This window comes from Coccidioides posadasii, chromosome 1 (assembly GCF_018416015.2).
Source record: "Coccidioides posadasii str. Silveira chromosome 1, complete sequence".
NCBI lineage: Eukaryota > Fungi > Ascomycota > Eurotiomycetes > Onygenales > Onygenaceae > Coccidioides > Coccidioides posadasii.
Genome location: NC_089407.1, coordinates 4,469,765 through 4,496,071, shown reverse-complemented (window position 1 = coordinate 4,496,071; position 26,307 = coordinate 4,469,765). Strand labels below are relative to the sequence as shown.

Here is a 26,307-nt window from a genome sequence, read left to right as displayed (position 1 = left end):
AGACCCTTTGTAGGGCGGGTCCACCAGAATTCTAAGCAACAGCAACCAAACGTGTGCTTGGGTTATACGGCACAACCTGCAGATCAGCCTTGCGAACCGTAACACTGGCAAGATAACGAAGCTGCGGCTCGACTTCAGCTTGTTCTGCCATGAGGGCTTGGTCGTGCGAGCCAGTTGGAGGGGGATCTGTGGAAAATCTACCCATGCTCTCCATAGTACGAGGATCTACTGGAGGTGGGACGACATCGAAGGGAAACGAGAAATCCAACTCAACAATACTCAGTATTTACCCATGAAGTCTGAAGTTTTAGGGGAAGAAGGGTTTTGACTGACCGTACGAGCAAACCTTGTCAATGACCTCTTGTTTGATTTTCCAAGCCCAACCGTCACTACGAAGCTGGTATGGCACGCCAGCCTATTACCCTTTGCTTAGTCCATTGCCTTTTCTCCTATATCAGGCAGCTCTGCTTACCTGGGCATTATCCTGATCTTTGTCTCGATAAAACTCCGTTGTCCCTCCGAAAACGATTGATTCAAAGTAACGGCCTGACTCACCTATGGCACCAGTTCCGAACCCTGGAGCTGACATTGATCGGGGTGTAAACGGACGCCCTCCACCTAGCCACGAAATGAGCAAGTGTGGGCCAGCCTCATGGAGGAAAGTGGTTGCAAAAGCAAACTGAAAGTCCCGGAACCTCCTGTTGGCTTGTGGAGTGTTGCCACTGCCGGCAGTGGTCATGTCACGGATTCTCTGTGGGCTTGGTCAGCTTGGGAGTTCCAGTATAATTTAATTGTTAAAGGTATATACCGCGCCGTTCAAATGGACACCCTGCTTATTCAAAGGGAAGTCCTCAAGCCTGCCATCCCATGGCAGTCGAGGATGGTAGCCGAGACAGTCCGCGTTGGTTATACTAAAATCCACAACAATCCGCGGAAATTCGGCCTGAAGGAATCGTCCAATAAAGTAATCCACCCACTGATGAGCAAGAGAGATGTTGTCCTGAAACCACTTCGAGCTTAATGTCCGTTGGTCAAACTGGAATGCAATCTGCGTGAGCCCTTGTTTAACTTGGGGGTGTGCAAACATAGCACGGGCAATGCTAGCAGCCGATGCGACGTAGGTAAATTCCGCACTGTTGGCCGCATATTCGTAAAGTGTTGGGTCACCAGGGACTCTGCAACCAATGGTGAACGCGATGTTGGGCATGGTGGCAGAACCGCGAAAGGATAAGCAAATTGGCACTGATAAATAAACAAACAGGGTTCAAGCTGGGGAAGTACGTTCGCAGGCTATCAAGAGGCTATCGAGGAGTTTGTGGGCTTGTGATGGTAAGAAAATGGATAGAGGGGTAAGGCATCTGGAGGGTATTTATGTTCTCCAATACGGCTTGTCCGAAGCAGCCTCAGTCGCAATGCCCGTTCCAGAAGGAATGTTTGTCCTCTCGCTCGCTTCCACAGGTACCATCAGCCATCTCCTTCCCGGAATTGAAGGACCGGAGACCTTGCAGCCTGTGACCAGGCTGGACATCCCCTCTCCAGGCTGCGTAACCGCTCGGGACCTTTTCTGAATAGCTATTGTCCTTATTGTCCTTCATTGTCCTTATTGTTTTGAAACGTAATGAATTTAATGCGATGCACGTTGTCCGAGAAGATTGGCTCAGCGTTGGGAGGACAGGGCCTTTGGGACGCATTTTCGAATCACTAGTCATCCTCGCGGGACTCGGGAGTTCAAATCCGGGGCGCTTCGCCTGTTTGGTTGGTAGGTAGCAGAGATTCCCTACACTTAGTAGTAGTTCATGCCGTATGGGGGATATGCTCGCAGAATTCGAACAGGTATGCAGGCCGGGCCGGCCTTGTGGTGAGCGGAAACATCCAAGGCTGTTGTCATTGGCCAGGACTTCTAGGTAGCACATGTTAGCTGATCTGATTGGGCGCTTACGTCACCGGTCACCACCAATGCAGATGATAGAACTTCTTGGTTGTTTGGATGAACCAGGACCTTGGCTCACATTCAGACTATGTCACCCAGCGCTTAGCAGCCTACAAGGGCATCAAAGATCTCCCTCCTTCCATGAATTCACGGTTTGAAAAAGACGACTTCTTGAAGACATTGTCCACTTACTGGTGACGTTTAGAATTCAAGACCATGTCTGAGCATCCGACGTCGACACAAAGCCTGGCAACAGTTGGGCTGGAGAATTTGTCCCCATGGCACTTTGAGGTTTTGCAACAGGCCTTGTGGACAATCCTCTCCACGGACCTGGCCACAGAGACATTTGCCCAAGTTGTTGACGGCCGTCCCACGCGTGATGTCTATCAAGACTACGTCTATGAGTTTCGCAAAAGCTTCCACAACAATATTCATCCAAGTGATGCAGCTCTGGAGGCAGTTGAGTTGTGCCGTCGAAATCTGGATCTTGGTAGTCTTCAAATCAGTGCAAAGGTATAGTACATCCAGAACCCCAAGCTTTCTATTTTGGAGAATGAATGCTAAAAAGTCAGCAGATTGCGCAAGCATTCCAAAATGCTACCCCTGGCTCAAGAGAATTCCACTTACGTCTTATTGAGATCCTTGCTGTCCTCTGTCATGGCATTGCTGTTCACTTGTATCAGGCTTATGATGGAGGCTTTCATAAACCAGAGCCCCCCGACCCCATAGTATGGCCTGATGAACTGCTTTGGCCCAACATGCCACCCCCACCACCCCTTAAAGCTCTGCCAGCGGAGCTTTTCCATCATTCTTATGATTTCTGGCAGCAATATCCTAACGGAATTGCCGATATTGTCGGTTACTGGGCGGAATATCGTCTGTTCGGGGGGGTTGTTTTGTTTGATCGTGGGAAGATGGGGCACGAAGTAAGAGTCCCATACTTCCCATACAGACTCCTTTTGCTTCTCAACCGAATTAATATTCACTAGCTTTTGATCTTTTGCCAATCTTAGTGCAAGGATATCTTTATCCACCCAGTGGGCGGGTACATGATCTTCCAACTCTCAGAAGCTCAGGTGCACGCCTACATCAGATTCCTGCAGGGCGGGCAGCAGCCTCCAGGCGGCATTCGCTTCAAGGCAGAAGAATATGCACGTCGTGTTGATGAAAACTATGCCATGGACATGAACATTTATCGCGACAGGTATGAACGGATTATACCTCAGAGGCGGGCCCGTTGTGTTATCCGCGGTGAGGATCTTCCAGGATATGCACAAGCCATGGAAGATTGGGCTAGGCGAACTGGAAATTGAGAATATTAGGCGGAAGATAGGAGTGAATTTGCGTAAATTATTATGTGGGCGCCTGTTTCTTGTCTGTTGTACATTGCATGCGAATTTCTATTATCCGTCGTAGCCAAAAATCTGTCGGTCTGTCTGTTTCGTGGGCTGGGTGGGGAATAAGAGAGAAAGAACGAGGGCATCATCTACCTATCTACATGTGAGAAGGGTGTAAGCTAATTTCGAGGTGATCAAGTGAATACAACGGACTTGCGCATTTCAAGACGAAGAAAGGCCCGTTTAAATTCCAGGCGACGGGCCGTATGATGGTTGATCGTGGAGAATGTCGGCCATTTGATAGCTTTTGGAATCAGTACCAGCTCCCAGTGGGTTCACAGTGACTGAAGGCATATCAGGAGCTGGAGGAGAGGCTTGTCTTCTATCATCCACCTGTCGGCCGCCCACAAGAAGAATATGCGGGGAGTCTTCTGCCACTTGTAACATACACACAGCTGAGAACCAAGAACTCAGGGCAATTCAGCTCGAAATGTGGGTTAACCATGATGTTAACAAGAACCCTCCCAGGGCAATCAATCTTACCAGGATATGTTGGGCTCTTCAGTTCTCAAGGGATGTGATGAGATCCTATTTGAAGAGAAAAAAGGAGACATTTTATGTCATGCCTGGCGGCCAGAAACATGGAGAGAAGCATATTGTGCGAGGCACCTATGTTAGCTTTTCCTGTGCTATCGCATTCATTAAAAGATATAGGCCTGAGTTGAAGGAGCTTCAGGGTGATCTTGAACACCTTGATACGTGATGTAATACAGTGTTGGAGGAGAAACAGTGAATGCTTTATGGATCATACAAGCTCCTAGTGTATGAAAAAACATTGTCCTGTGATCAACTACTTTTCCCATATTAATGCAGTCATTCTGAGATCTCAGCCTCTTCAGAATGAGTTCTGAGCATGTCCTGCGCAAGTTCTTCGAGTTTACGAGCAATTTGCCGGGCAGCTCAGCGCACTCAACATGCCCTAGGCCACATTTCATGCTTCTTCAGTGAGTTATTGCCGCAAGCGATCTTGGAACACGGTATCAGGCCGCGGTAATAAAAGCCGTGTTTAATGTTTCATCTGCAAAGACTTGTCTGCGTAAATCTTCATTGGATAATATCATCACCCCATTGAACTTGCTCCTAGCTCTTTTAGCTTCTTGGTTCTTCTTCAGAACGAGATATTTCCATTGTGCTGCCATATACCCAGTGAATTCCCAGCCTATAGATGTCAGGCCTGTTGTCAGGATCAAAGCTGTGGCACTTCTGACACAAGTAATGAAGGGTGACGGAATATGGTAGGTAGTTGTCAGCATCACTGCGCCTAGAGATGAGCTGATGCTAAATGATTATATAGACATTATACCCCTCTTTCGATGCATTCTAGGTTGTGTGGGAAAGAGCATAAATGTCAATCTTAGAACTTATGTTCCAACGTGCGGAGACATCTCGCGCTTCCTATATGATGGCTGTGAGTAGAGCGATTGCAACTGGGCTGATAAAAGAAACCTCGAAACCTCGATACCCACTGAAGAAATATACTCACCGGTTTCTTCCAGGCAGAAAACTTTTTTGTACTTCTCGCACATCATCATTGGCCAATGTATACGCAAGTCCTAACTATACATACTGATGAGACGGGTATTTTGACAGTTTCACGCCAAAAAAAAAAAAAAAAATAAAATAAAAAAAAATAAAATAAAATAAAATAAAATAAAATAAAATAAAAATAAAAATAAAAATAAAAATAAAAAAAAAAAAAAAAAAAAGAAAAAGAAAGAGAGAGAAAGAGAAAGTCTCTACCTTACCAAAATCTGCAAGATATAAATTCGGTTATCTCTCGTTGGCATCATCTGATGGAGGCGACCCAATGAAAACTATGAGAACCAAGTGATCAGAACCAGTCCACATATCATTTCTTAGGACGAAGTTGATTAACCCACTGTTACTTGGCTTGTCATCCTTATAGACGATCTCCTCCCATCCAGGTTTCAAGTATGACTTTGCATGACCATTTGTGCAGTGTAACACTGTCGTCACCATGCAGTGGAAAAAGTCACCACAAGAAAGATTCTGGGACCAAGACACTGCTGGAAGGAAAGGCAAAACTGTCAGCGAGTCCTCCTGTATTTCGATCTCGGAAAAAGCATATATATATCAATGCACCTGGTAGAGACTACCTCTTGGATAACAGTCGTAAAGAATGCGAAAATGATATTCTTCCACCGATTATCACGTAGGCCTATAAGACCAGATGTACTAGGGAGTGAAATCGCACCATCTCACCAAATGGATGCCAGGCACGGAGATATACGCTACCCTGCGCACCGTGACTGATGACACTGATGCTCTTCCAGTGATTCCCTCGGTGACTTTGACGAGTGGCTTCATCCCCGGCAGGCTTTGTAGATATTTCAACTACTTTAGGAATCCATCCGGGTATTCGTAGTAGTCGACATCGATTTCACGATCAGCAGCTGACAGGTTTCTCATAAAACATCTTGCCGCATCCGGGCTAGGAATCACATCGTCTTTTCTAGGAGTAAGGAAGACGCCGCAGAACCTGTAGATGAACGCTCTGGAAATATCATTCATAGACAACACCGGGGAGTGCATTCATGATTGGAGCGCATCTAATAAGATACCTCACGGGCAAATGTGGATCCTGGGAGAAAATTTGAAATCTTGGACAGTAGGTCTGCCCAGTCGCGTTCCCAGACTCATAGGAGGAATTATTAGAAGGTGCGAGGCGGGTCGAGAATTGTGGATATGAGAACTCTTTGATGTATCTGCATGAGTAAATTCATAAACATAGAATGGAGACATGGAAGCGAATAGTCACCTATACTTGAAAATCCCAGCAGAATGAGCAAAACGGATCAGTCTTGGGAAAGTACAGTCGAGTTAGACACGAAAGGGGAAGTGATCCACTATCAAAGAATAACGATGATGGAAGACAATGGATCGGTATAATGAAAACGCCGTATATATTATGGATACAGGAGATGGAAAAAGCACGATTATACTGAACGGAGACTAAGAAGGGAAACGAAACCCAAGTGGAATCCATGGAATCAGGAGACGACACTCTCGAAGGACGGCTACTCAGCTCGCTGATGCAACGGCTGGTCTTTTCCTCTTGGTGCCATCTTCTTTCTTCTTCCTCGAGCGGCCGCTGCCGCCTTTTGGACGGTATCCTCCATCTTCATCTCTCTTTCTCTTGGTACGATTGCTACCTTTTGAGACCTCGGGTTCCAAGTCAAGCATGAAGCTATCGTCCTCGAATATTTTCTCTTCTTTCGGTGCTTGAGCTGCGGCCCGTTTGGATGTGCGGGTGGCCGCTGCTTTTGAAGGCGCTGATGGCTTCTCCGAAGCGCCAATCGATTCCGTATCCTGGAATGCATTTGGATCGTTTTTGCGGAGCCAGTTATACATGGATGTGGGATTCCGCATGATGATTTCTCTTTCTCTCTCAGCGGTCAATGGTCTGTCCCCAGTTCGGGTAAAGCCCAAACCCGAGTCGAGCTTATTCGTATATTCCATATCATGCTCCGGGGACAGGAAACCAAGAGTAGAATCGAGGTCTCCATCCACGGTTGAATGAATGCCATTGGATGGCATAGTATGCGGCGTTTTTATCAACTCCGAGTAATGCAGAGCTGGGGCGAAATTATCACTTCGCGCGATGGATTCCTCCAAAAGTCGACAAGCGACGGCCGACATTTTGCCTTCTAGTAATTTTACTCTTGCTTCCCGGAGCTTTTGACGAGCAGTGGCGGCATCAAAGCTGGGTGTTGGTGGAGTCCCGGGTTCCGGGGGGCAAGCTTCGGAGAACAGCTCTCCTGGAATGGAGAGGCTGTATCGGAGATGTCGAGGGATGCGTATACTCGAATTAAGTTCCAAAAGGAGCTCAAGTAGTTGGCTAGAAAAACGAACACTATTAACAATGCCAGTTTACTGCAGGGAATGGGCTCGAGCATACTCATTTTGCTCCTTGAGTCTCCTTGAAAGGTCGATAATCCTTAACTCCTCTTTGACAAGCGAGTTTCCTTCCTTCATTGCTTGTTCAAATTTGATCTTTAGCTTCGCAAACTTCCTCCTAAATAAAGATAATCAGCATCAATCACCCGGTGGTCAACGCGCGGTTGGCCTAACTTGAAAGACTTGTAGGCGCGGTGGCCCTCAGCTAAGCTCCCGTTCATGGACTGCGATTCAGTAGTATCCCCGTGAGAAGCCATCGCGACAAGTCGGGCCGATTACCAAGAAGAGATATGATAGTTAATGATGGGATTGTATTTTAACTTGATAGGAGCACGAGTTTTCAAGGAGTGAAGCAGCGCGTTTGTTTGAACTGGACTTGGGGGGTCGTCTTTTGAGGCTTGCATCCAAAGGGACGAAAAAGCCGCGCTCTAGCCAATCTTGTGACAACCAAGCCCGCACAAGCTCCAAAGCTAAAATTTGCTGTTCCGCGCTTCTTTTGATCACTTTTCTTCTCTGAGTCGGCACGGCCTGCTCCTGTTGAAATAGTCTACATTTACTCCGTGGATTACTTATAATTGACAATGGGAGACAGACCTGATTCTTCTCCAAATGCCAGCCGCAAGCGGAAACTCGACCCAGATATCGAAATAGACCTCGGTGCTCCAGAACCTCCCTCCAAGAAAGCACTCCGAAAGGCTAAGAAAAAGTCAACGGCGAAAGTCGACGATGCACAAGCAATAACGTCCAAATCGGAAACCCAACCCCCCCCTCAACAACCAACGAACAAGCGAAGTGGGTTTGGAATCTGGATCGGAAACCTTCCCTTTTCCGTCGCCCAAGATGATCTACGCAATTTCTTGACTACAAAAGGGCCATTTACTCCGGACGAGATTACGCGAATACATCTTCCTCAAGGCGAGAAAAGAAATGGGAAACAGCTAAATAAAGGTTTTGCTTATATTGATTTCTCGACTAGCGGTGCGGTGCAACGGGCGATTGTGCTGAGCGAGCAGCTTCTTGCCGGACGGGCAGTTCTCATAAAAGACGCGAATAATTTCGCAGGGCGCCCAGACAAGCCACGCGACGATGGAGGAACTTCCATGGGCTCTAAAACTTCAGCCAATCCGCCCTCCAAGAAGATATTCGTTGGAAATCTAGCGTTTGACATCACAAAGGAGATGCTCGAGGAACACTATAGACCTTGTGGTGGTATCAGCCATGTCCACATAGCCACCTTTGAAGACTCCGGGAAATGCAAGGGGTATGGTTGGGTCGAGTTTGAAGAGCTCGAATCTGCAGCGGCTGCTGTGCGAGGATTTGTTAAAGTCCCAGCAGATGAGGAGGCGAATGCCATGAACTCATCAGAGTCCGATGAAAACTCAAGGTATTCCAAGGATAAGAAGAAGCCAAGAGAAAAGAAGGTGTGGGTGAATCGTTTACTTGGGCGTACTTTGCGAATGGAGTTCGCTGAGGACAGCACGACTCGGTACAAAAAGCGCTTCGGGAAGGAAAGCTCGGGAGGACAGGGCACGTCCGCCATTGATGGAGATGAGACCCAGAATGATGGTGCTCTTGCGCCTATCGAGGAAGTTCCTTTTGAGAAGCCAACTTCGTCGAGGAAGAAAGCCAGCCGTGATCAGCCAAAACCGAAAGCAAGGGCACAAGCTGGCTCCGATAGTCGCTATTCTGAAGAGACCGTACAGAGACTCAGCGGCGCTATTGTTGAATCTCAAGGGAAGAAAACAACCTTCGATTAGGCGATACCTAAAAAGTACATAATCGAATAGATCAGCTGCCATGAATTGTTCCTGCTGTCGAGTAGCCTCTCAAACATTGGTAATTTAATCCTCGACATGGTCTTGTTAATGGCGCAAAAAGAGGGTCGCAAGCCCTGTGGTAGTAGCACAGCCCCAATCCACTTGACAAGGCTGCTCTCACTCGTGGTTCTGGGGTTTGGTGTGTTGTGGAAGGCGAACGGATGATGTACGGAGTAGTACATAATAGTTATGTAGTTAATTACGCAGATTGACGCAATTCAGGTATCTGGAAAACGGTCCCATAGACAAATGCCGTTTGGCAAGTGGCTTGGTTCTCGTCAACAAATGCAGCGATCACGGTGATTCTCTCCGCGACATGTTGACCGAAGTGGGATTGACTGAGCCTTGAGCATGGAAGTCGGGGTGCTCCTGGCGCTAACCCCACTGTGGACTAGCGCGACTGTGGATGGGTAAGTTGATTTGCGTCGCTTCTGATAACGGCCTCTTGTCGTGACCACGAGGAGGGCTTTTTTTCACTATTTCCTGAGGCTTCCTCCTTGCGAGCGAGAGTTGAGTAGAACAAGGTATCTTTCTCCCTTTTGTCTCATTCTCTGTCTCGGCTTGTATTGCTCTTCTTTGTTTTGCAGTGAATAGAGAGGAGCTATCCTTGGTCTTCTTGCACAAGCTGTTGCCTCTTCATCCATCCGCCTCTCTCTCTTATTTAGCCTCACTGGTCAAACCCGGAATCTTACCCTTTATACCATCTATGCACACCATCTAAGTCCCTTTTGACCCTGTCGCTATCTATTCCAGCTTATTAACTTATCATTGGGAATTTTACAGATGGCTCCACACCACCGTCGCCGTCTTCCGGCCAGCCGTCGTAGAATTGAGGATGAGGGAGAGGAGGATGGTTCTGTTGCCGGAGATTTCGAAGACGACTCGTTGAGCGAGGCCAGCAGTCATCAAGATGAAGATCCCGAAGGGGAAGGAAGTGACTTCAGCGACAATGACTTCCCTGCTTCACCTGAATCTCGGAAAGACGAACGCGTCGAAAGTCGAACCCAGAAGGAGGCAAATTGCTCGTCCCCGACCAAGACTCCGTTTGCAGCAAAGGTTTCTGAGACAGAAGCAATGCTAAATGGTATGAAGCTGGCGGATGATACTGCAGGGGTCGCGGAGATACACTTTGACGCTTCGGAACATGATGCTAGCCCCGATCTAAGTGATAAAGCCACCCGGCTCCCTCAATCCCAACGGAGGAGAAGAGAGCAGACAGAAAATGGAAAGGAGAGGGGAGCAAATCCAGCCTTCGTGCCAACTCGTGGCGGGTTCTTCCTCCATGATAAAAGAAGCAGCAACTCTCCAAATGGTTACCGCACCGCCAACAACAAGCTGAAGAGCAAGCCCCACGGCCTTATTGTAGACAGCAACGTAAGGTAAGTCTGGGATATCTATAAGTCATCTTGGTCTCTGCAAATTGCCTAATAACGTCTCTTTTCGTCGATATAGGCGTCCTCCGCCAAAGCCTGACATTACGGATGGCCCCTGGACCCACGACCTACATGAATCCGTCAACGAAGGACCTCCTCCCGCCTCTAGTCGACCGTCTTCCACTCTTCCCTCAAATATGCCTTCTGGGCAGAGCTCAAAACCAGTTCCCACCGCCCCTAGATCGACGCCACCCAATCGCTCCTTTTCAAGTACTGTCTTGATTGGGAATGTGCCTGTCGTTGTTTTCTTACCTGGCATGGCCAATCCGATTCCTTACTCTGCTGTTCCAAAGAAACAGCATACACGTCTTCCTCAGCATCGACCACCGTTGCGCAGAGATAAACCAGTGAGAATTGCGTTGCCCGGCGCACCACCACGCTACATCTTCCCTTCCACAGAACGATCATTCATATTCATCCCTCGTGCTCTTCGCCCGAATCAACAGGCTTATCGTGGTCGTGGACGCGGTGGATTTTACAGCAGCAGAAGAAGCAGCCTGTATGGAGGAACAGTGTATACTCCGAGTCTACCGATGAGCCGCAGATCGTCGGTTGGCAGAGTCGCTTCTCGCAACGGTATGATTTCGCCAGGTGGCTCCGTAATGTCCCGCCCGCCCATCATGGCTGGAGAAGCTGGAAAGCCAGTGGTTCGCCTCCCGCCCGTAGGACGAGGACCACTGCCAGCCGGCCCAATGGCGCCTCCTCCAGCCCCTCCCAATGTCGCCTCTGCTGCCGGAGCTGTGCCGCAACCCCTCGCTCAGCCATCGCCCTATACTCCTCAGCACCCTCAGTTCCGAGAGAATCGCCCGACCCCTACTATACCCATGCACCAACCTAGACCACAGAAGACAGTTTCTGTAGCCGACATCGAATCGCCTATGAGCCTATATAACCCTCCTCAGCAGCTAGAACAGCCTTTTCACCATCAAGTGCCCATGGCACTCAATGGCCCTCCATACGGTCCTGAAACAGCAGGCTACTCTTCGCATACTCGTAACGTGTCACATCCTCCTCAGGCTTCAGCTACACCGCTCTCTCAAATCCCAGAGCGCGCGATCCATGCTCCTCCCTTCCAACCATACCCTTATCAGCAACCCCAGAACTACTACCCATCCGCTTCTTACCCGTCAGGACCGGTTGTGTACCCGGGTCCAAATCCAGATTATCCGCAGTACAGTGCCCCGGTACCTCCGGGCCCAACACCCGTGTTTGTTCCCGCTGGTCAACAGGCTCCTTATGGCATGCCTTCTCAACCTACGACCGAGCAGTTCACCCAATCCGGAACCGTTGCGCACGAATCAAACGGCACCGTTTATTATTATGATGCATCTCAATACCCGAATTACCCCAACGCTACCTACCCTGTGGCGCCGCAAGGCGGAGTTGTCGGGATGGGTGGCATGATTACACCCCCCGGGACTTATTACTATCCCCAACAGCCAAATGGGACAGTGTACTACTCCTAAGAAACGCTAAACATAATATCTCCCAAAGTGCTTTGTTATTAGTACCTTGTTTAACCTATCCCTATTTTTATATCATTCCAATGTCTCCGGGATTACATGATAGCCGGCGTCCCTTTTGATGTTTCGTGATTATGGCTCGATTTTTCCTAGCTAGATTCTTTTAAGTTTCATGCATACTGGCGACCTCTTCTTTCGATATTGCAGCAAATTCCCCCTTCTGAATTTCATATGCTTGTGAACCTTTTTTTTCCCCCCTTTTTCCATTCTTCCTTATTTTTGGTTTGTGAAATCTTTATAATGATAGCATCAGTTATGCCGTATTTATTCGAATATTTTTGCTGTCTCCATTCAGCGACTGCCCAATGTTTTGTTCAAAAGCATGGACACATTTCTTTTTTTGTCATATCTCTAGCGATCCCAAGATTGACCTTTGACTGACCACCCAGCGGTTATCCCTGTGTTCTTCTGTTCAAAGCAGCAACTTTTCCGTGGTACTTCCTTTTTTTTTAAAAAAATCTGCTCCCCTTAGGTGCCCCATGTTAAGCACCGCACTCTCCTCCGTTTTCGTTTCTTCGGCCTTTCGCTTTTATCGGATATAAGGTTGGTCCTTTTTTCCCCCTTCTATTTTTTCTTTGTTTTGTGGCCTTTCACTACCATTTTCTTTTTCTTTTCTCTTTCTCTTTTTCATTTTTTCCTTTTTTATCGGGTTGTCTATTTGTATCAACTCCCAAAAATTCTAGAAAAAAAAAAAAAATCGCCTATGTCAAAAGCAAATGAAATGGCTCATGACCACTTTTCTTATGCCTAATACTTAATAACGCCTCTTCCCAAGTTTCTTTTCGTTTTTGAAGAGAAACAACATAACACATAATTCAGCCATCAATTATCCCCCTCCCCGGACAGCTTTTGAACCATGAAAAGCATTCAAACTTCTATCTGCCTCAAACTCCTCATAACGGGGCGAGACAATCAATAATTTCTACCCACTACTTCTAGCAACGGCCGCCAAATAAAGCTTTTCTATACTTCCACCACTCCAGCCAAAATCCAGCTATTTCCCATGGCAATAACATGGCCGATAAATTCATCCACCAGAATATTTTCTTATGATCAGTTGGCATGGGCAAAATCAATGTGACAGTTATCAGGGAGCAATTTGTGAAACGTTGCTGAAAATTGTAGTTTTGGACAGTGCTGAGCCGGCGCAACAATGAAAGCTATGGAGAGAAGAAATAGAATCAAATGGTCCACACGGTAGCGTGATCTCAAGCAAAACTTCCAGAACAAGATCCAATCTAGCCAGGATCTGGTGAGTGCAAATTATAATGGGGCGAATGGTAAGTTACTGCAACTGAGCAAATTGTCTCAGCTTGGGCTTTGTCAGCCATCTTCGGCCAGCAGATATCAAGACGACGACCAGGAGCGCGCATCAATAAAATCCAGGTGATCGTTCGATTCGTTCCCGAAGCATTGCTCTTGCGAATCTCTGGAACTGGAATAGAAGTGTGTTTTCAAACAAATGTCAATGTTTCCGCTTCCATTTGAATTCCAACATGGCTCCCATATTTGCGAACAGTGGAATCACTCTCGATCTTCACGGTGCATTGCTGCAGTTTTCTGGGGTGCTGTGCACGAGAGGAAGCCGCGAGCTCACTAAGGAATTGTCAGTGGACAGGAAGGGTCCTTTTGGACCACCTCTAATTCACAAGTCTTATACCTTTGGGATAAACAGAGTATCTGGTGACCTTGTCAGATATCAAGATATTCTGCGGCAAAGTTATTGGAAGAATCGCTGGAATAACCAGATTATTCTGCAGTGCTAATTATAATCTGGGTTTAACCAACACCCCCTATAATTGTATTCATTACCGGGCTTAGCAGTCATTCCCAAATGCCAAGGCAATCAGAGTCGACTCATTGTAACCATATTTGTTGATGATGGTGTTGAATGAGGGTTCTTGCAGAAGCTCTGTTGTGGTTAGATGTTTGCTAGGGTAACGGCAGGTTCAATTTCAGGGCATGTGCATTTAACAAAAGTTGCAAGATCAAGCTTAAGGCCAGGCGTGTTGTTTTGGCCATGCTGTGAATCGAAGCTTTTCTCAGTGTTAACTACTGATACTTACATTGCTCAGGCTGTGGGTCTAAACGTGGAACGATAGAACTTGGTAGCGTAGTAACCCGCACTTCCATACACAGTTAAAATGGTCCATGCATATATGTCGAGCTCCATAAATATACATATATAGCTCTACATGTCACAAGCTGTGGCTGGGAGGTGCACTATGGAGTCTATCTGGAAAGGTATATGAAAGTGGTGGAAGTCACTTTTGAGTCACTGGAGCGCCTGGTTTCACCGCTAGACCAAAAGGCACTAAGGTACGATATCTCTATATGTATTTTAGGGATCTCTATAGGCATCACAATCTCTCCCTATCTCTAGGCTTCGCGAATCGGATGATTTGTTGGTTTAGTGGCCAGCCAAGCGCTTCATACCTAGTAGGCCAGTCAAGGTCATCGAGAGGAACAATAACTATGGAGTACAGTTCTTCTCATTTAAATCCGTTAGGCATATTGGTAGATAGATGCACCGAAGCGAGTAGAAACTAGTGGGGGAATACTCACCATGGATTCCAATTCCAGCATTTTGAAGATTTTCCGGAGGCTCCAGCAGCTGCTTAGTAGCAGACATATATCTCTGTTGTACTGCATACCACGGGCCATCCAGACAGTGGAGAATTCATCGTTGCCGAGTTTTATACTCTATCCAATAACCTTGATTGAGCACCCCCTTTTCCCAGGTAGGGATAAGATAGAAAATGTGCAAAGTGCTCTCCTATTTGTATTTAACAGCTTCTTCAGCAGCTAAGATCTACCCCCATGTCTTCGGTGGTTGCACAGTAGCCGGAATCAGCCACATCAGTATCCTCGGGACACTGAGCCACTGCCGCTTTCCCATGGCTGCTGTATTTGCATTCACATCTGTGGGAGTCATGATATGTATTTTGTGGTGGGTTACTTTTTGCACATACAGTATGCATTGCAGGGCAGGATTCACCCTGGATGAAATTTACCAGCAATTATATGTGGGAGGTTATAAGAGCAGCAGACACAGGATAATGGAAGGCATTAGACACAGGGAAGGAGATGATTGGAAAGAAACAGATGCGAGAAGGGCCTTTCAAGGAGTAATGAGAAGTGCACACACAGGAGTGGATGGGGATTTGCGGATCGCACGGATCAGCACCAGCTCAACGAGCCCTCCATGTCCAAACGCAGCTCTCATGGAGTTCGGTAGCAGTGCGAGTGTGAGGTAGCTCGTAAAGGCTGCTGTACCCAAAGAGGGGTCACAAAAGGCATTGGATGCCAGACGGGAGACTTGGAAATAGTAGCGGTCAAGATATCAAAGGACTTTAGGTCGTGTCACGGAAACAGGCAACCTCAATGGCTCTGATGGAATAGCTCTCGAAATGCCCCTACTGCGATGCCGCTCGCATACGCCTCCTTATCTTGGACCCACCACAACGAACATCTCCTATGAAACTGGCGATATTCGCCAGGCCAGAGTCTGGCACCAGTTTATCTACCCAAGCCATCATCCACCAGCGGTATTCCGCAGCGACTCTTCCTTGATCGGGGCTCCTTTTCCGCCTCTCCAGAGCAAGTTCTTGAGAATGTGAGTTATGTTCCTCCAGCATTGTGCAAATCACACCAAGAGTAACTACCTAGATTCCCCAGTAACTCCAGAGTAACTTGCCTACTCCATGCTCCATGGGTGAAGTTGGTGAACGCAGGGGAATTAGCTCACCGCGTCCAGTAACAAACAGACCAACCCGTAACATGCTTACCGCCTCCTGTCATGTGACGGCCACTGATATCATCACTCTGGCAGCGTCTCCGCATTCCGGTGGCCTCAAACATCGCCACTATGCCTGTTCTCGCCTAGCGCCGTACCGGGCCCAGGCAGCCGGCCGGTGTCATCATCCTGCATCACCATGTAAGTTACAGTACCAGCCTCGAATTGGCAGGCAACGAGTGCAGGACGTAACACTGATTTCCATACAAAACAGCCGGAACCCTCGTCGCTGGTTGGCTCATTCCGCTGAACTTTGCATGGTTCCGAACCCCCTCAAGTTCCATCTTCCCCCGGCAGAGCTTCACCTCTTCTTCCCTTCCTCGCCTTCCGCTCCATTCTCCATCAACCCCATCTCGTCACGCACCCTTTACTACATCCATCGAACCTCCACTCCATCCTCCATCGAAGCACCCCCGAATTCATTTGATTTATCAAGATAACATTCTTCCTCAGCAGTCTGCCTCATCTTTCGACAGATGCTCAGCTAGGACTCGGTCCCTCTGAAGCCCTTCTGCTCCAGGCTTCCGCTTTATCGTCAGCCTTGTCCTTCTCTCAAAGATATTTCAGCTTTGTTAGGAATCTTGATATCAGTCTTGCATCATGAATAGATCAGTGGGGCCCGACACCCTCATCGCCATCAAGGCCAACTACGAAGGTACCAATCGACGCTTTAAGCTTCCCTTGAAGGACCTCGAAGCCTACACATTTCCCCGAAAGGTGATCATCCCTTGTCTTCCTTGTGACCCACACTTGCTCGCTGTCGTGGAACCTCTCTGTCGCTTCTCTCAAATCCCTCGTACTCCATGTTCCTACGTCGCTTCCGCTAACTCGTAGTGCCTTCTCCTTTTAACAGATCCGAGAAGTCCTTTCACTTTCCGTCGATTCTAACATCGTCATCGAGCGCTATTCAGACAGTGCTGCGAGATGGGTGACTCTGAATAGCAGTGATACCGCTATCTACAAGCAACTCTACCGGGCTGCCAAAGCCAAAACCAAGCTCAGGATAAAGATTACCGAAAGCAAACAAAAGCCCGAATGTGTGTCAGAGCAAGAATTACAACCAGCGCACGCCAACGAGAGTGCGATCTCTTCAACAGTTCACTCTGCTCGCGGCAGCTACCTGAACACTGTTCTGAATGATCCCCTGCCGATCACAGACAGTGATCATGGCGCCTCATTCAAGGAACGTAACCATACCCCGGCGACTAAAGCTGCAGTAGATATTGAAAAGCCAACACGTGAACCAGAGGATGCATGGAAAACGGATAGGGAAGGCAGGCTACACTTCAATAACAGGACTAACGTCGCCGCGACCTTTTATATTGACTGTAACCACTGTGGAAACTCTATCCCCAATGCTCATTGGCACTGCAGTATTTGCGAAGATGGTGACTATGACCTGTGCCAACGCTGTATTGACTCCGGACTTCTCTGTCCGGGTGAGGATCACTGGCTCATTAAGCGCTCTGTGATTGATGGATTGGTCGTGAATAGCACTACAGAGACCATTGCCCCCAAATCCCAAGAACAGGTGACAAAAGAATTCGCCGAAGAGGTCGAGGAACCTGGGCTCGCGACTGTCGAGGAGGAAGCTGAACTCGAAGCTCCCGATGCCCCCGAACCGGAACCCACGGTTGAGATGCGTACATGCAATTCTTGCTTCCAAGGTAGGATCGGGTCTCAAATAATGGCGAGGCTGTGCTGGCTAACATTTCCGTAGACTTCGAGGAAGCGCAGCTCGTGACCTGCTTTGACTGCCATGACTATGATCTTTGTTTCAGCTGCATCATCAACGATGTCCATGGCCACCATCCTGGTCACTCTTTCTTCTTTACTCACGACGTTGGGACCTCAAGCGTCAAGGATACTGTTGGACACCTCTGTGACCCAGGTCGTGGAGTACGCCACATGGCCCTGTGCGATGGGTGCGATAAGGTTGATAACCCCCATCCTTCACAATAATTATGGCGCACAGCGATACTGATGTTCACTAGCGAATCCGTGGTGTACGCCACAAGTGTCTTGACTGCCCTGACTTCGACTTTTGTGGCGAATGTGTCCATGCTGCTCCGGCGACCCACCCAGGTCACCGGTTTGTTCCGCTCTATGAGCCGATTCCAGCTGCAATTGACTCGTATGAAGTCCACCACGGCGTCTATTGTGACGGCCCACTCTGCCAAGGGAAAGGAGACAATCTATATATCACTGGCGACCGCTACAAATGTGCCATTTGCCATGACACCGATTTCTGCTCTCGCTGCGAGGCCCACCCTGACAATACTCACAACCGCACTCACCCCCTACTAAAGTTCAAAACAGCTGTTCGCCATGTCTCCATCAGTACTATGGGTGAGAACGACAGAGGGCAGCCGTTGCAGAGAATGGGTGACCGCCCTAATACGAAGACTTCGTTCACCGAACCTATGGCCGTGGGTGTTTCTCACGCTGCAACCCAAGTACAAAAGACCAGTGACCTTCCTGCACCACGTCCACCATCACCGCCCCTCCCTACCTTGAAGGGAGAGAAGGTGTCTTCTCCGGGCGACTTAGCTTCGTCAGGACAATTGCAAGCACAGTTCATGCGAGATACTTATCCGGATGGATTTGAATTACCTCGTGACACCGTTTTTACTAAAACCTGGACCCTCCAGAACAGCGGCGCAGCTCCATGGCCCCAGGGCTGCAGTGTTCGATTTGCTGGTGGTGATACAATGTTCAACATTGATTCTGATCACCCAACTAGTACGAGCGAGCTTATTTCGGCAATGGAAAGCAATAAAATTACCAAACCGGTTGCTCCGGGCGATTCTGCTGATTTCAGGTTGACTTTGAAGACTCCTCTCCGCGAGGGTCGAGCTATTTCATACTGGCGTCTTAAAACTCCCGATGGAGCTCCTTTCGGTGATCGATTATGGTGTGATGTCGCTGTTGTGAGCGGAAGCAAATACATTACTATTGAAGAGTCCGACAAGCCAGAGAATGGATCGGGTACGGAGTCAGCTCATTGTGAAGATGCGACGGGCTTTGAAGACAAGGCTGAGGAACCCCTTGCAGCCAGTGACATGGTGTTCCCGAAGCTGGAGCGGGAGTCTCCTGAGATGAGCATCAGTGATACAAAGACGACGTCATCGGCGACATGCTGGGATGGCAGGGAGGACGAGCATGACCTTGCCGACGATGTTGAAAGCTTGACTATGGACGATGCAGACACTGACGGCTTCCTTACCGATGAAGAGTACGATATCCTGGATGCCAGCGACCAAGAGTTCCCCGTTGGAACCCAAAAGCATGAACAGAAATAAGCTCGAGGTCTTGAATTGCTGTGCTTAAATGGTATGTAATCCATAACATAACTGGTCCATACAACCTTCGAGTTTCATATCTTCCAGAATGACAACACAAATCTATGCCTCCGCATATGTTATTATCCTATCTATCCTTTTTCCTTCATTCTTTGTGAGTTTTGTTCTGAGGGAGTTCGATGGGAAAACCATGACTTATTGTGTCTTACAACCGAGGCTTTGTTCCTTTTTTAAACTACCTGCTCCTCCTCCACTCTACAGCGACCGGGCCTTGGGGGTGGATAAATGACTTGTGAGGGAGTTGGAAATTAAATTTTCACCCAACACCGGCGTGCTTTTTGGCTGTTTTATCTATTATTTTCACCCTCTTGCAATACTCCGGCCTTGAGAATTACGTTCTTTCCACTCCGTTTACGACGACGATGATGTCTACATCGGGGGATCTGATATCTCGAGAGTTGTCTGAGAGAAGTCTGTTTAGTGGGACTGGGTATAATTGTTGCTATCTGTCTTTTTAAGTATCTCGGTATTGCCGTCACTGTATGGAGTAATGCCATCGTGTTCTTTTCTGTATAAATAACATGAAATGCGCCTCTGCAGCCGGCAGCTTTGCGTGTCTCGCGCGATTTGTAAGACTCCGTTCCTTTTTGGTCGTCGGTGGGAGGGAATCGAATGTGGCTGATAGAGTCAAAGGTAACGCCACACCCCAAGCAAGCCCCCGTGGTCTAGTTGGTCATGACGCCGGTCTCATATTAACACATATGACGAGTAGCCACAACTACTTGGAAATCCGGAGGCCACCAGTTCGAACCTGGTCGGAGGCAAGCAGCCAAACTTCCTTTTTTTAGTTTTTAGTTTTTGTGTGCGTCTCTCTCCTTTTACCCTTGTTTTTTTCAATGATCGGGTGGTTATGATCTCCCTTTCTTTTTTTCCTTTTTTTTCCTTTTCCTTTTTTTTTTTTTTTTTTTTTTTTTGGTAGTTGCGGAATCTTCCACGCCCTATGCTTGTCATGCCGGCTTAACCGCTCCAATTTATGGTAAATGACCTCAGATATCTCCAACAAATGGTTGAGAAGTCAAGTGCCTCCCGAGTATACGAATCTCAGCCTTCAACATGTGAGAGACATGGTTCCTTCTCTACGATACGAGGACATGTTCAGAGCCCATATCTCTACCCCCGACCTCACTGAGCCAGGTTCTCTTTGCTACTAGACTATCTAGTAGGAGGAACCCGCCTGTGTTTCTTTTCTCCTCTCCCTAGCTAAGCTGCACTCTCTGAAGGCAAGATGTCCCAGCCCGACGACCAGCACCCTTTCCTGGGTGGAAATGCATTGTCGCAAGCCCCATCATTTCACATTCACCCGGCACGCTCCCCGCGGGACATCGCGACCGCAACCTCCCTGATCAAGTCCTACACCGATTCACTAGGCATCGACCTCAGCTATCAGGACTTCAGCACGGAAATCAGTCAGATGCCGGGAAAATACGCCCCGGAAAAGGGTGGCGAGATTTTGCTCGCCATCCAAAACAACTCCGCCAGCGACAACTTCTACGAGCCTGTCCATGCAGAGGAAAACCATGGGGGCAGCGTATCTCCCCGCAAGAACTACTGCTGCAGCTGTACATACGTCGAATCCGACGTCCTCGGGTGCGCAGCTCTTCGCAGTTTGCCGTCTATAAACCCCTTGCGCGTCTGCGAGATCAAACGGCTTTATATCCTCCCGCGCGCCCGCGGTCTGGGTATCGGCAAGGCGCTTATCAACGCAGTTATCGACACGGCCCGGGAGAAAGGGTACGCTGAGATGCGTCTGGACACGCTGCCGACCATGCATAGCGCTATTGCGCTCTATAAGAGCCTAGGTTTTGAAGAGATCGACGCGTACTATGAGTGCAACTGTCCCGTGGAGGGGACGGTGTTTTTGGAGTTGAGGTTGGGTCGGGGTTGTTCTGTGAATGATGTAAGTGGAGTGCTTACGCAGTAGATGGCTGGATATCATGGTCTGAGGACTGAGCGCCTCGCATACTGCTGTGGAAGTAACACGTCTAGGCGGATTTTGGAGAATTTGTTGCAGTTGCTCACAAGCAGGAAAGGCTATGGGGGACAACTGCAAGGGTATCATGTCTTTACCCTTAAAGGTAGTGAATCATGATATACATATCATACAGAAGAAGCAAAAGGTTGTTTCAAACTTGAGTAAGCATTGCTCTTGTATTTTATCACCAGGAAATTTCTCTAGATTAAACATAGAGAACGAGAAACAGGAAAACAACACTAGCCCAAAGGGGCATGAAATCAAAAAAAAAAAAAAAAAAAAAAAAAAAAAAAAAAAAAGAGCTCTTCTTGCTTCGCCATCGCTCTCTTTCCAGCCAGAATTTCAGGTTAATATATGTATAAGTATATATGCGTTAATCTACTATGTCACGCAGAAGAAAACAAGAACCAGGGCAACCTTTTCAATAAGTTCAATGAACATAGAAGGAAGAACTATAATGCTTGCATAAACAGGAAAAGGGATAACTATTCAAAACTAAACAGTGGCCCTCCCTTATTTTATGTCGTTGTATTCAAATCAAGTAACGCCATGTTTGCATAGTCTTTGAAACGAATAGGAAAGAGACTGCTTGTCATGTTGGCTCATCATCAGTTGCAACTATTCAGAAGACTGATAGTTGCAATGACATCCGCCGGCTCGAGCAGATGCCAACTTGCTTCAGTTTGCTTTGAGCTCGCGCCAACTGTGACAGCGAAAACTCGGTCTTTCGGAAGATTTGAATGCCGTAGAGCGCGGAACATATCTATACAATCATAAGCTCGTTAGTGTTCGGGAAGTAGGTAAAATATTCCTAAAAAGACCAAGAGGGTGAGCGCACCTTCATCAGTGAAGTCATCACCAAGACATAAAACGAATTCTGGACGCCCTTGACATTCGTTCACAAGCCTCGACGCAATCTCGCCCTTATTAACAAATGTCGGCCTAACCTCCAAATTCGCTTTACCTGCCATAATCTCGACGTCCCATTTCCTTGCCACAGTATTTTCCAAATGCTTTCTGCACTCCTTGGCCTGATACGCTCCGTATTCAGGGTCAACACGTCGATAATGCCAAGTCAATGCAACACGTTTTCGCTCGATGAAAGAGCCCTGTGTTCGTTCCGTATAATGCTGGAAGATATCAAGGACTTCTTTTTGCCAACCCATATTAGATTTCTCCGTAAGATTTTCCCAGACCTCATTGTGCGGTTTACGAATGAAGCATCCGTGCTCTGCGCTTAATCCTAATTCCGAGATGTGGCCCATCCATTCCTCAAGGAAGTTCTGGTCACGCCCGCTGATGATCCAAACAGAATTCTTGGGATCTGCTGCGAGCGATTTGAGGGTTCTAACAACGCGGTCTGAAGGAATGGCAGCTTGCGGGTCTTTCACAATAGGTGTTAATGTGCCGTCATAATCAAACATGAATAAACGTCTTCGGGCCTTGCGATATTGATATAGCAATTTTGCTTTGTCCAGCACCGGCGTCGCGATTGATTGATTGAAGGACGATAGGTTGTTCAACAGCCGACCAATATATAAATCTGACCATATTGAAACTGTGTGTGTTGTTACATATTTATACAGTGCTTCATGCTGCTCCTCACGTTGTTCGTAACTCATAGTAAGTGCCTCATTTATAGCCGCAGCGACTCCACCCGAATCCCAAGGATTGATGTGGATTGCATTGTGTAAGCTTCCAGCAGTACCAGAGAATTCCGATAGTATAAGTGGTCCATGATTCTCGTGCTGACAGACAACGTATTCCAAGCTGGTGGTGTTCATGCCATCACGGACACTGGTGATAAGACCCACGTCGGCTGCACGAAGAAGCGCAAAGTATTCATGACGAGAGAGATACTGAGGATAATGTTGAACAGGAGAAAAGCTGAGCGATCCGTATCTGCCATTAATGGTTGATACAAGGTGCGACATCTGACTTGATAGTTTGGCTTCTGATTCCTCCTTTTCTTCTTCCACACTAGTTGGGCTCGTGACTTGTATCAGGACGACCTTATCACGCCATTCCGGATATCGCTCCAAGAACATTTCAAAGGCTATGAGCTTCTGGGTCACTCCACGAGCCGAATCAAGGCGATCTCGACCGATGATGATCTTCTTTCCAGCATAGAGCTTCTTGATCTCAGCAATAGTTTTTTCGATGTTGGGTTCCCCATATGCCATCTTCCGGACTGCGTCCACATCAATGCCAATCGGGAAGACGTCCACGGCGACATGGGCACCGTACGCATCGATTCCTGCAGAATTTGAGTCGAATCTTAATATGCGTGTACAACAAGAGGAGAAATGGCGAGAATATGTAAATGACTGAAAACCAATCATGTTGGACCCTAAAACACCGGTAAGAACCTCCTTTCTTCGGGTCAGACAGCGGAAAAATTCACTGCTAGGGAACGGAACATGCAAGAAAAAGCCAATGTAAATCTCCGGTATCCGCTGCCTCAACATACTGGGCAACAAGAACAAATGGTAGTCGTGGATCCAGACAATATCTCCTGGACGATAGATCTCCAAAATTCGGTCCGCAAAGAGTTGATTCATGCGTTGATAGTCCTGCCACCAGCGTCGTTCAGCACGCCCATCCGTCGGGCCGTGCTGCTTGTAGTGAAACAAGGGATAGATTTCACGCTCAGCGTATCGGCGCCAGCGGGTTTGGTCCTTGAGATGCAGGGTCTCTTCAGGCGACTCGCAGTCATCGCTGAGCCAAACTGGAAGGATCATGCCATATTTACTCGAGTGTAATTGCTTTTCGAGGCGATCTCGGTCTTCTTTTCTGACGTGAATTCCATCTGCCGGAGGTTGGGGCTTATGGCTGCCATCGACAGGAATGGGGGCGGAAGCCTTGCTTAGGGAGGTCATAGGAGTTTCCAGTGATAGCGACTCGAGACCAGAGCCTGTATGTGGCCTGCTTTGAAAATATGAGTCTTGTAGAGTGGAATTTTCCACTTCTCCAGTCCACCCAACCAGGGTGTGAGACCACGGATTTTCCGATGAGGCGAGATACTGGAAGGAATCGAACAGAGCTGAGGTCCCAGGCCGGTGATGCAGTTCCTGCAGCAGTGATCAGCATCTGGTCTAGTGTGAACGAAAGCCCAGACTCTGAAGTCTTACCCAATTCAAACCGGACCGAAAGCGGAGCTTATAAGGGATGCAGAACGAAGCGCTGATAATCCGTCCCGTCAAACGGAGATCCGCATGCTCTTCAGGTCTCGCCATAGCCGACAGCGTTGGTCTTCCCTCCATCAAACTCAGACGACGTAAAAGCTCGATCCCCGACTTTGCGCCCTTTGCTGCCTCGGAAGGAGTGCCCGGCGATGTGCCTAACGTTCCATGTTCTGCGCCTGACATGGCCGCTGCCGAATTAGAGGGCTCGTGGCCTTTGGTGTCTGCAGGTCTCGAGGAGGAATTCATCTGCTCCCCAAAGCACACACCATCGCTCGTCTGGCTTCTGGTAGGAAGAATCGTTGAATTCGACAGCATTGGTGGCGATTCGGCTGATGAATGTGCCATGTGCAGGGGGCCTGAGGGATATAGGACGGGTATAAAGAACGGTTCGCTGACGGCTGGCGAATCTACAGCAAGAGAAATCAATTGTCAGCCCGCCCGAAGTGAAGTCATTTCGTCATCAGAGTGACGTGGGGGCTTGAGTAAAAAAAAAAAAAATGGATGAGATCACGAACCTAATTACCTGGGCACGGGGCCAGGAAAGCGGGCGGCGGCGGCGCTGCGGCGAGAGCCGAGAGAGAAGCAAGGCGAGACTGGAGCCAGGAGGGACTGAACTCCGTGGTCGTGCGATGCACTGCGGGGCACAAAGCAGCAGAGTGGGAGTTGGGAGAGCACGTCTTTCTTGGCTGGGAAGGGAGGCTTTTTGGGGCGGATCAAGGATCTAAGACAGCCCTACTTAACTTTGTTGTTTGCAGACATCCAAGGACAATCCTCTCAATCTCTAAACTGCTCATGTAGATGGGACAGGAGAGACAGGAGGTTGACCGGTTCTTATCCTCCATGGAGAGGGGATAGGATAGCAACCCGATTGACGACCCTGGCCCAGCCCTCCCAAGATCGACGTCACAGAATCTCGGAGAATATTCAACCAGTTACTGAGTGAACTAACTAGTTAGTTCAACCCAAGCAATATATAACCAATTCGATGACAGCCCCAGGTTGGGCTTCTGCTCTTGCGGCTCATCCTCCCAGCAAATCAAGCATCTGGTTTACCTTTCATTTAACATTCACGACTCGGTGGTTACACTACATTCTCTTCTTCGCATTAACTCTGTATTCTATTTTGAACAGGAGTCTCGGCCTACGCCCTCGCACCTTGGATGGATATCCCTACCATGGTTTTGGCATTGGTCTTACTCCCAAGTCAGAACAGCAGACAGTCCGATGGACCTTCCAACGGGCTAATTATACGGGTTGATGATACCCGGCTCAGCCCCTTAGATAGTATTAGATTCGATGAATCCAACAAAATGCCCTCAGTCCTTCTAAGTGCTTCCAGTGCACAGTCAATGTTCCAAATTGTCGCCCAGGCCTGTGACCCTACTTCCGCTTGAGGCGCTTTTTCAACTAAATAACTCTTTGCAGATGTTTGGACGTCTGGATTTGGCATCTCATTCTCACAGCTGGTAGACAATATTTGGCGCTTTTCTAATACAAAATCTCACCTGAGCCGTCTCCTCCTTGAGGACATCAGCCACCAATCGCGATGATATCATCACCAGAAACGCTTGCAAGAACATGGCTAGGGTCCCCAAAATAAAAAAATAAAATAATAAATAAATAAATAAAAAAATTGCTTTGACGAAATATGAAGCACATTCATGGCATCCTAAATTTTCTTCAATCCAAGTCTTCATTTTTGAAGCTTGTGTCCAACAGGCATGGAATATGGGCAGAGGATACGAGATCCATGCGGGTTGATATCTAAAAGATGTAGTTTATAAAAGCGGTGAACTTATTCTTTTATCCTCTTCTTTAGGGAACGGATTAATTCTTGAGATATTCTCCGATTCGTGTAAAATACCGTGCTTGGTCGGTCGGTTTTGGCAGTTATTCCACGATTTGCACAGCTTAACGTTCAACCCCAGCTCAGTACAAATAACCAATTGACTGATCAGCCCGAGAGTGTGGATG

The 26,307-nt window shown here is 48.0% G+C and overlaps 10 protein-coding genes and 1 non-coding gene across 13 annotated transcripts; 6 read left to right on the top strand and 5 right to left on the bottom strand.

Annotated features, from left to right (window-relative positions):
• Nucleotides 1-31: 31 nt before the first annotated feature.
• D8B26_001239 (uncharacterized protein) lies at nt 32-1,207 on the bottom strand (the record flags this gene model as incomplete). Its single annotated transcript, XM_066123482.1, has 4 exons — nt 32-228; nt 334-415; nt 473-751; nt 809-1,207. The coding sequence occupies 4 exons, from the start codon at nt 1,205-1,207 to the stop codon at nt 32-34; spliced, it is 957 nt and encodes a 318-aa protein (XP_065979556.1).
• Nucleotides 1,208-2,022: 815 nt separating this feature from the next.
• D8B26_001238 (uncharacterized protein) lies at nt 2,023-3,499 on the top strand. 2 transcript variants are annotated; one of them, XM_003065260.2, is made up of 3 exons: nt 2,023-2,443; nt 2,506-2,856; nt 2,944-3,499. In XM_003065260.2, the coding sequence occupies exons 1-3, from the start codon at nt 2,147-2,149 to the stop codon at nt 3,241-3,243; spliced, it is 948 nt and encodes a 315-aa protein (XP_003065306.2). In that variant the 5' UTR covers nt 2,023-2,146; the 3' UTR covers nt 3,244-3,499. The 2 variants fall into 2 exon arrangements, with proteins under 2 accessions (XP_003065306.2, XP_065979555.1); XM_066123481.1 differs by having other exon boundaries at nt 2,920-3,499.
• Nucleotides 3,500-5,682: 2,183 nt separating this feature from the next.
• On the bottom strand, nt 5,683-5,988 carry D8B26_001237 (uncharacterized protein; the record flags this gene model as incomplete). Its single annotated transcript, XM_066123480.1, has 2 exons — nt 5,683-5,842; nt 5,915-5,988. 2 exons carry the CDS (start codon nt 5,986-5,988, stop codon nt 5,683-5,685), a joined length of 234 nt encoding a protein of 77 aa, XP_065979554.1.
• A 352-nt stretch (nt 5,989-6,340) lies between these two features.
• D8B26_001236 (uncharacterized protein) lies at nt 6,341-7,527 on the bottom strand. The gene is made up of 3 exons (XM_003065258.2): nt 7,420-7,527; nt 7,247-7,363; nt 6,341-7,186 (listed from the first exon to the last, which is right to left on the bottom strand). The coding sequence occupies exons 1-3, from the start codon at nt 7,500-7,502 to the stop codon at nt 6,370-6,372; spliced, it is 1,017 nt and encodes a 338-aa protein (XP_003065304.1). The 5' UTR covers nt 7,503-7,527; the 3' UTR covers nt 6,341-6,369.
• Nucleotides 7,528-7,826: 299 nt separating this feature from the next.
• D8B26_001235 (uncharacterized protein) lies at nt 7,827-9,188 on the top strand (the record flags this gene model as incomplete). The annotated part of the gene is made up of 1 exon (XM_003065257.2): nt 7,827-9,188. One exon carries the CDS (start codon nt 7,827-7,829, stop codon nt 9,000-9,002), a length of 1,176 nt encoding a protein of 391 aa, XP_003065303.2. The 3' UTR covers nt 9,003-9,188.
• Nucleotides 9,189-9,517: 329 nt separating this feature from the next.
• On the top strand, nt 9,518-11,961 carry D8B26_001234 (uncharacterized protein; the record flags this gene model as incomplete). The annotated part of the gene is made up of 3 exons (XM_003065256.2): nt 9,518-9,586; nt 9,846-10,441; nt 10,515-11,961. The coding sequence occupies exons 2-3, from the start codon at nt 9,846-9,848 to the stop codon at nt 11,959-11,961; spliced, it is 2,043 nt and encodes a 680-aa protein (XP_003065302.1). The 5' UTR covers nt 9,518-9,586.
• Nucleotides 11,962-14,999: 3,038 nt separating this feature from the next.
• D8B26_001233 (uncharacterized protein) lies at nt 15,000-15,819 on the bottom strand (the record flags this gene model as incomplete). Its single annotated transcript, XM_066123479.1, has 3 exons — nt 15,000-15,625; nt 15,684-15,725; nt 15,792-15,819. 3 exons carry the CDS (start codon nt 15,817-15,819, stop codon nt 15,435-15,437), a joined length of 261 nt encoding a protein of 86 aa, XP_065979553.1. The 3' UTR covers nt 15,000-15,434.
• A 300-nt stretch (nt 15,820-16,119) lies between these two features.
• D8B26_001232 (uncharacterized protein) lies at nt 16,120-19,721 on the top strand. The gene is made up of 4 exons (XM_003065255.2): nt 16,120-16,531; nt 16,668-17,481; nt 17,535-17,749; nt 17,809-19,721. Exons 1-4 carry the CDS (start codon nt 16,415-16,417, stop codon nt 19,114-19,116), a joined length of 2,454 nt encoding a protein of 817 aa, XP_003065301.2. The 5' UTR covers nt 16,120-16,414; the 3' UTR covers nt 19,117-19,721.
• A 109-nt stretch (nt 19,722-19,830) lies between these two features.
• Nucleotides 19,831-19,940, top strand: D8B26_001231. The gene has a single exon. It is a non-coding gene; the product is annotated as a tRNA-Met (tRNA).
• A 108-nt stretch (nt 19,941-20,048) lies between these two features.
• On the bottom strand, nt 20,049-25,232 carry TPS2_1 (threalose-6-phosphate phosphatase). Of its 2 annotated transcripts, XM_003065253.2 has the most exons (4): nt 24,849-25,232; nt 24,280-24,740; nt 21,987-24,219; nt 20,049-21,911 (listed from the first exon to the last, which is right to left on the bottom strand). In XM_003065253.2, the coding sequence occupies exons 2-4, from the start codon at nt 24,676-24,678 to the stop codon at nt 21,757-21,759; spliced, it is 2,787 nt and encodes a 928-aa protein (XP_003065299.1). In that variant the 5' UTR covers nt 24,679-24,740; nt 24,849-25,232; the 3' UTR covers nt 20,049-21,756. The 2 variants fall into 2 exon arrangements, with proteins under 2 accessions (XP_003065299.1, XP_065979551.1); XM_066123477.1 differs by lacking the exon at nt 24,849-25,232 and having other exon boundaries at nt 21,987-24,771.
• On the top strand, nt 20,157-21,606 carry D8B26_001230 (uncharacterized protein; the record flags this gene model as incomplete). Its single annotated transcript, XM_066123478.1, has 4 exons — nt 20,157-20,310; nt 20,397-21,073; nt 21,163-21,228; nt 21,592-21,606. 4 exons carry the CDS (start codon nt 20,157-20,159, stop codon nt 21,604-21,606), a joined length of 912 nt encoding a protein of 303 aa, XP_065979552.1.
• Nucleotides 25,233-26,307: the final 1,075 nt, after the last annotated feature.

Bases quoted from the DNA above. Each gene is read 5' to 3' on its own strand.
- D8B26_001238 (XM_003065260.2), top strand. From the start codon at position 2,147: ATGTCTGAGCATCCGACGTCGACACAAAGCCTGGCAACAGTTGGGCTG. The intron at 2,444-2,505 runs GTATAGTACATC...AAAAGTCAGCAG, and splicing joins GTCTTCAAATCAGTGCAAAG to ATTGCGCAAGCATTCCAAAA. The intron at 2,857-2,943 runs GTAAGAGTCCCA...TGCCAATCTTAG, and splicing joins GTGGGAAGATGGGGCACGAA to TGCAAGGATATCTTTATCCA.
- D8B26_001236 (XM_003065258.2), bottom strand. From the start codon at position 7,502: ATGGCTTCTCACGGGGATACTACTGAATCGCAGTCCATGAACGGGAGC. The intron at 7,364-7,419 runs GTTAGGCCAACC...ATCTTTATTTAG, and splicing joins CGCGCCTACAAGTCTTTCAA to GAGGAAGTTTGCGAAGCTAA. The intron at 7,187-7,246 runs GTATGCTCGAGC...TCGTTTTTCTAG, and splicing joins AGACTCAAGGAGCAAAATGA to CCAACTACTTGAGCTCCTTT.
- D8B26_001232 (XM_003065255.2), top strand. From the start codon at position 16,415: ATGAATAGATCAGTGGGGCCCGACACCCTCATCGCCATCAAGGCCAAC. The intron at 17,482-17,534 runs GTAGGATCGGGT...ACATTTCCGTAG, and splicing joins ATGCAATTCTTGCTTCCAAG to ACTTCGAGGAAGCGCAGCTC. The intron at 17,750-17,808 runs GTTGATAACCCC...GATGTTCACTAG, and splicing joins TGTGCGATGGGTGCGATAAG to CGAATCCGTGGTGTACGCCA.
- TPS2_1 (XM_003065253.2), bottom strand. From the start codon at position 24,678: ATGGCACATTCATCAGCCGAATCGCCACCAATGCTGTCGAATTCAACG. The intron at 24,220-24,279 runs GTAAGACTTCAG...TCACTGCTGCAG, and splicing joins TTCGGTCCGGTTTGAATTGG to GAACTGCATCACCGGCCTGG. The intron at 21,912-21,986 runs GTGCGCTCACCC...ATGATTGTATAG, and splicing joins TGATGACTTCACTGATGAAG to ATATGTTCCGCGCTCTACGG.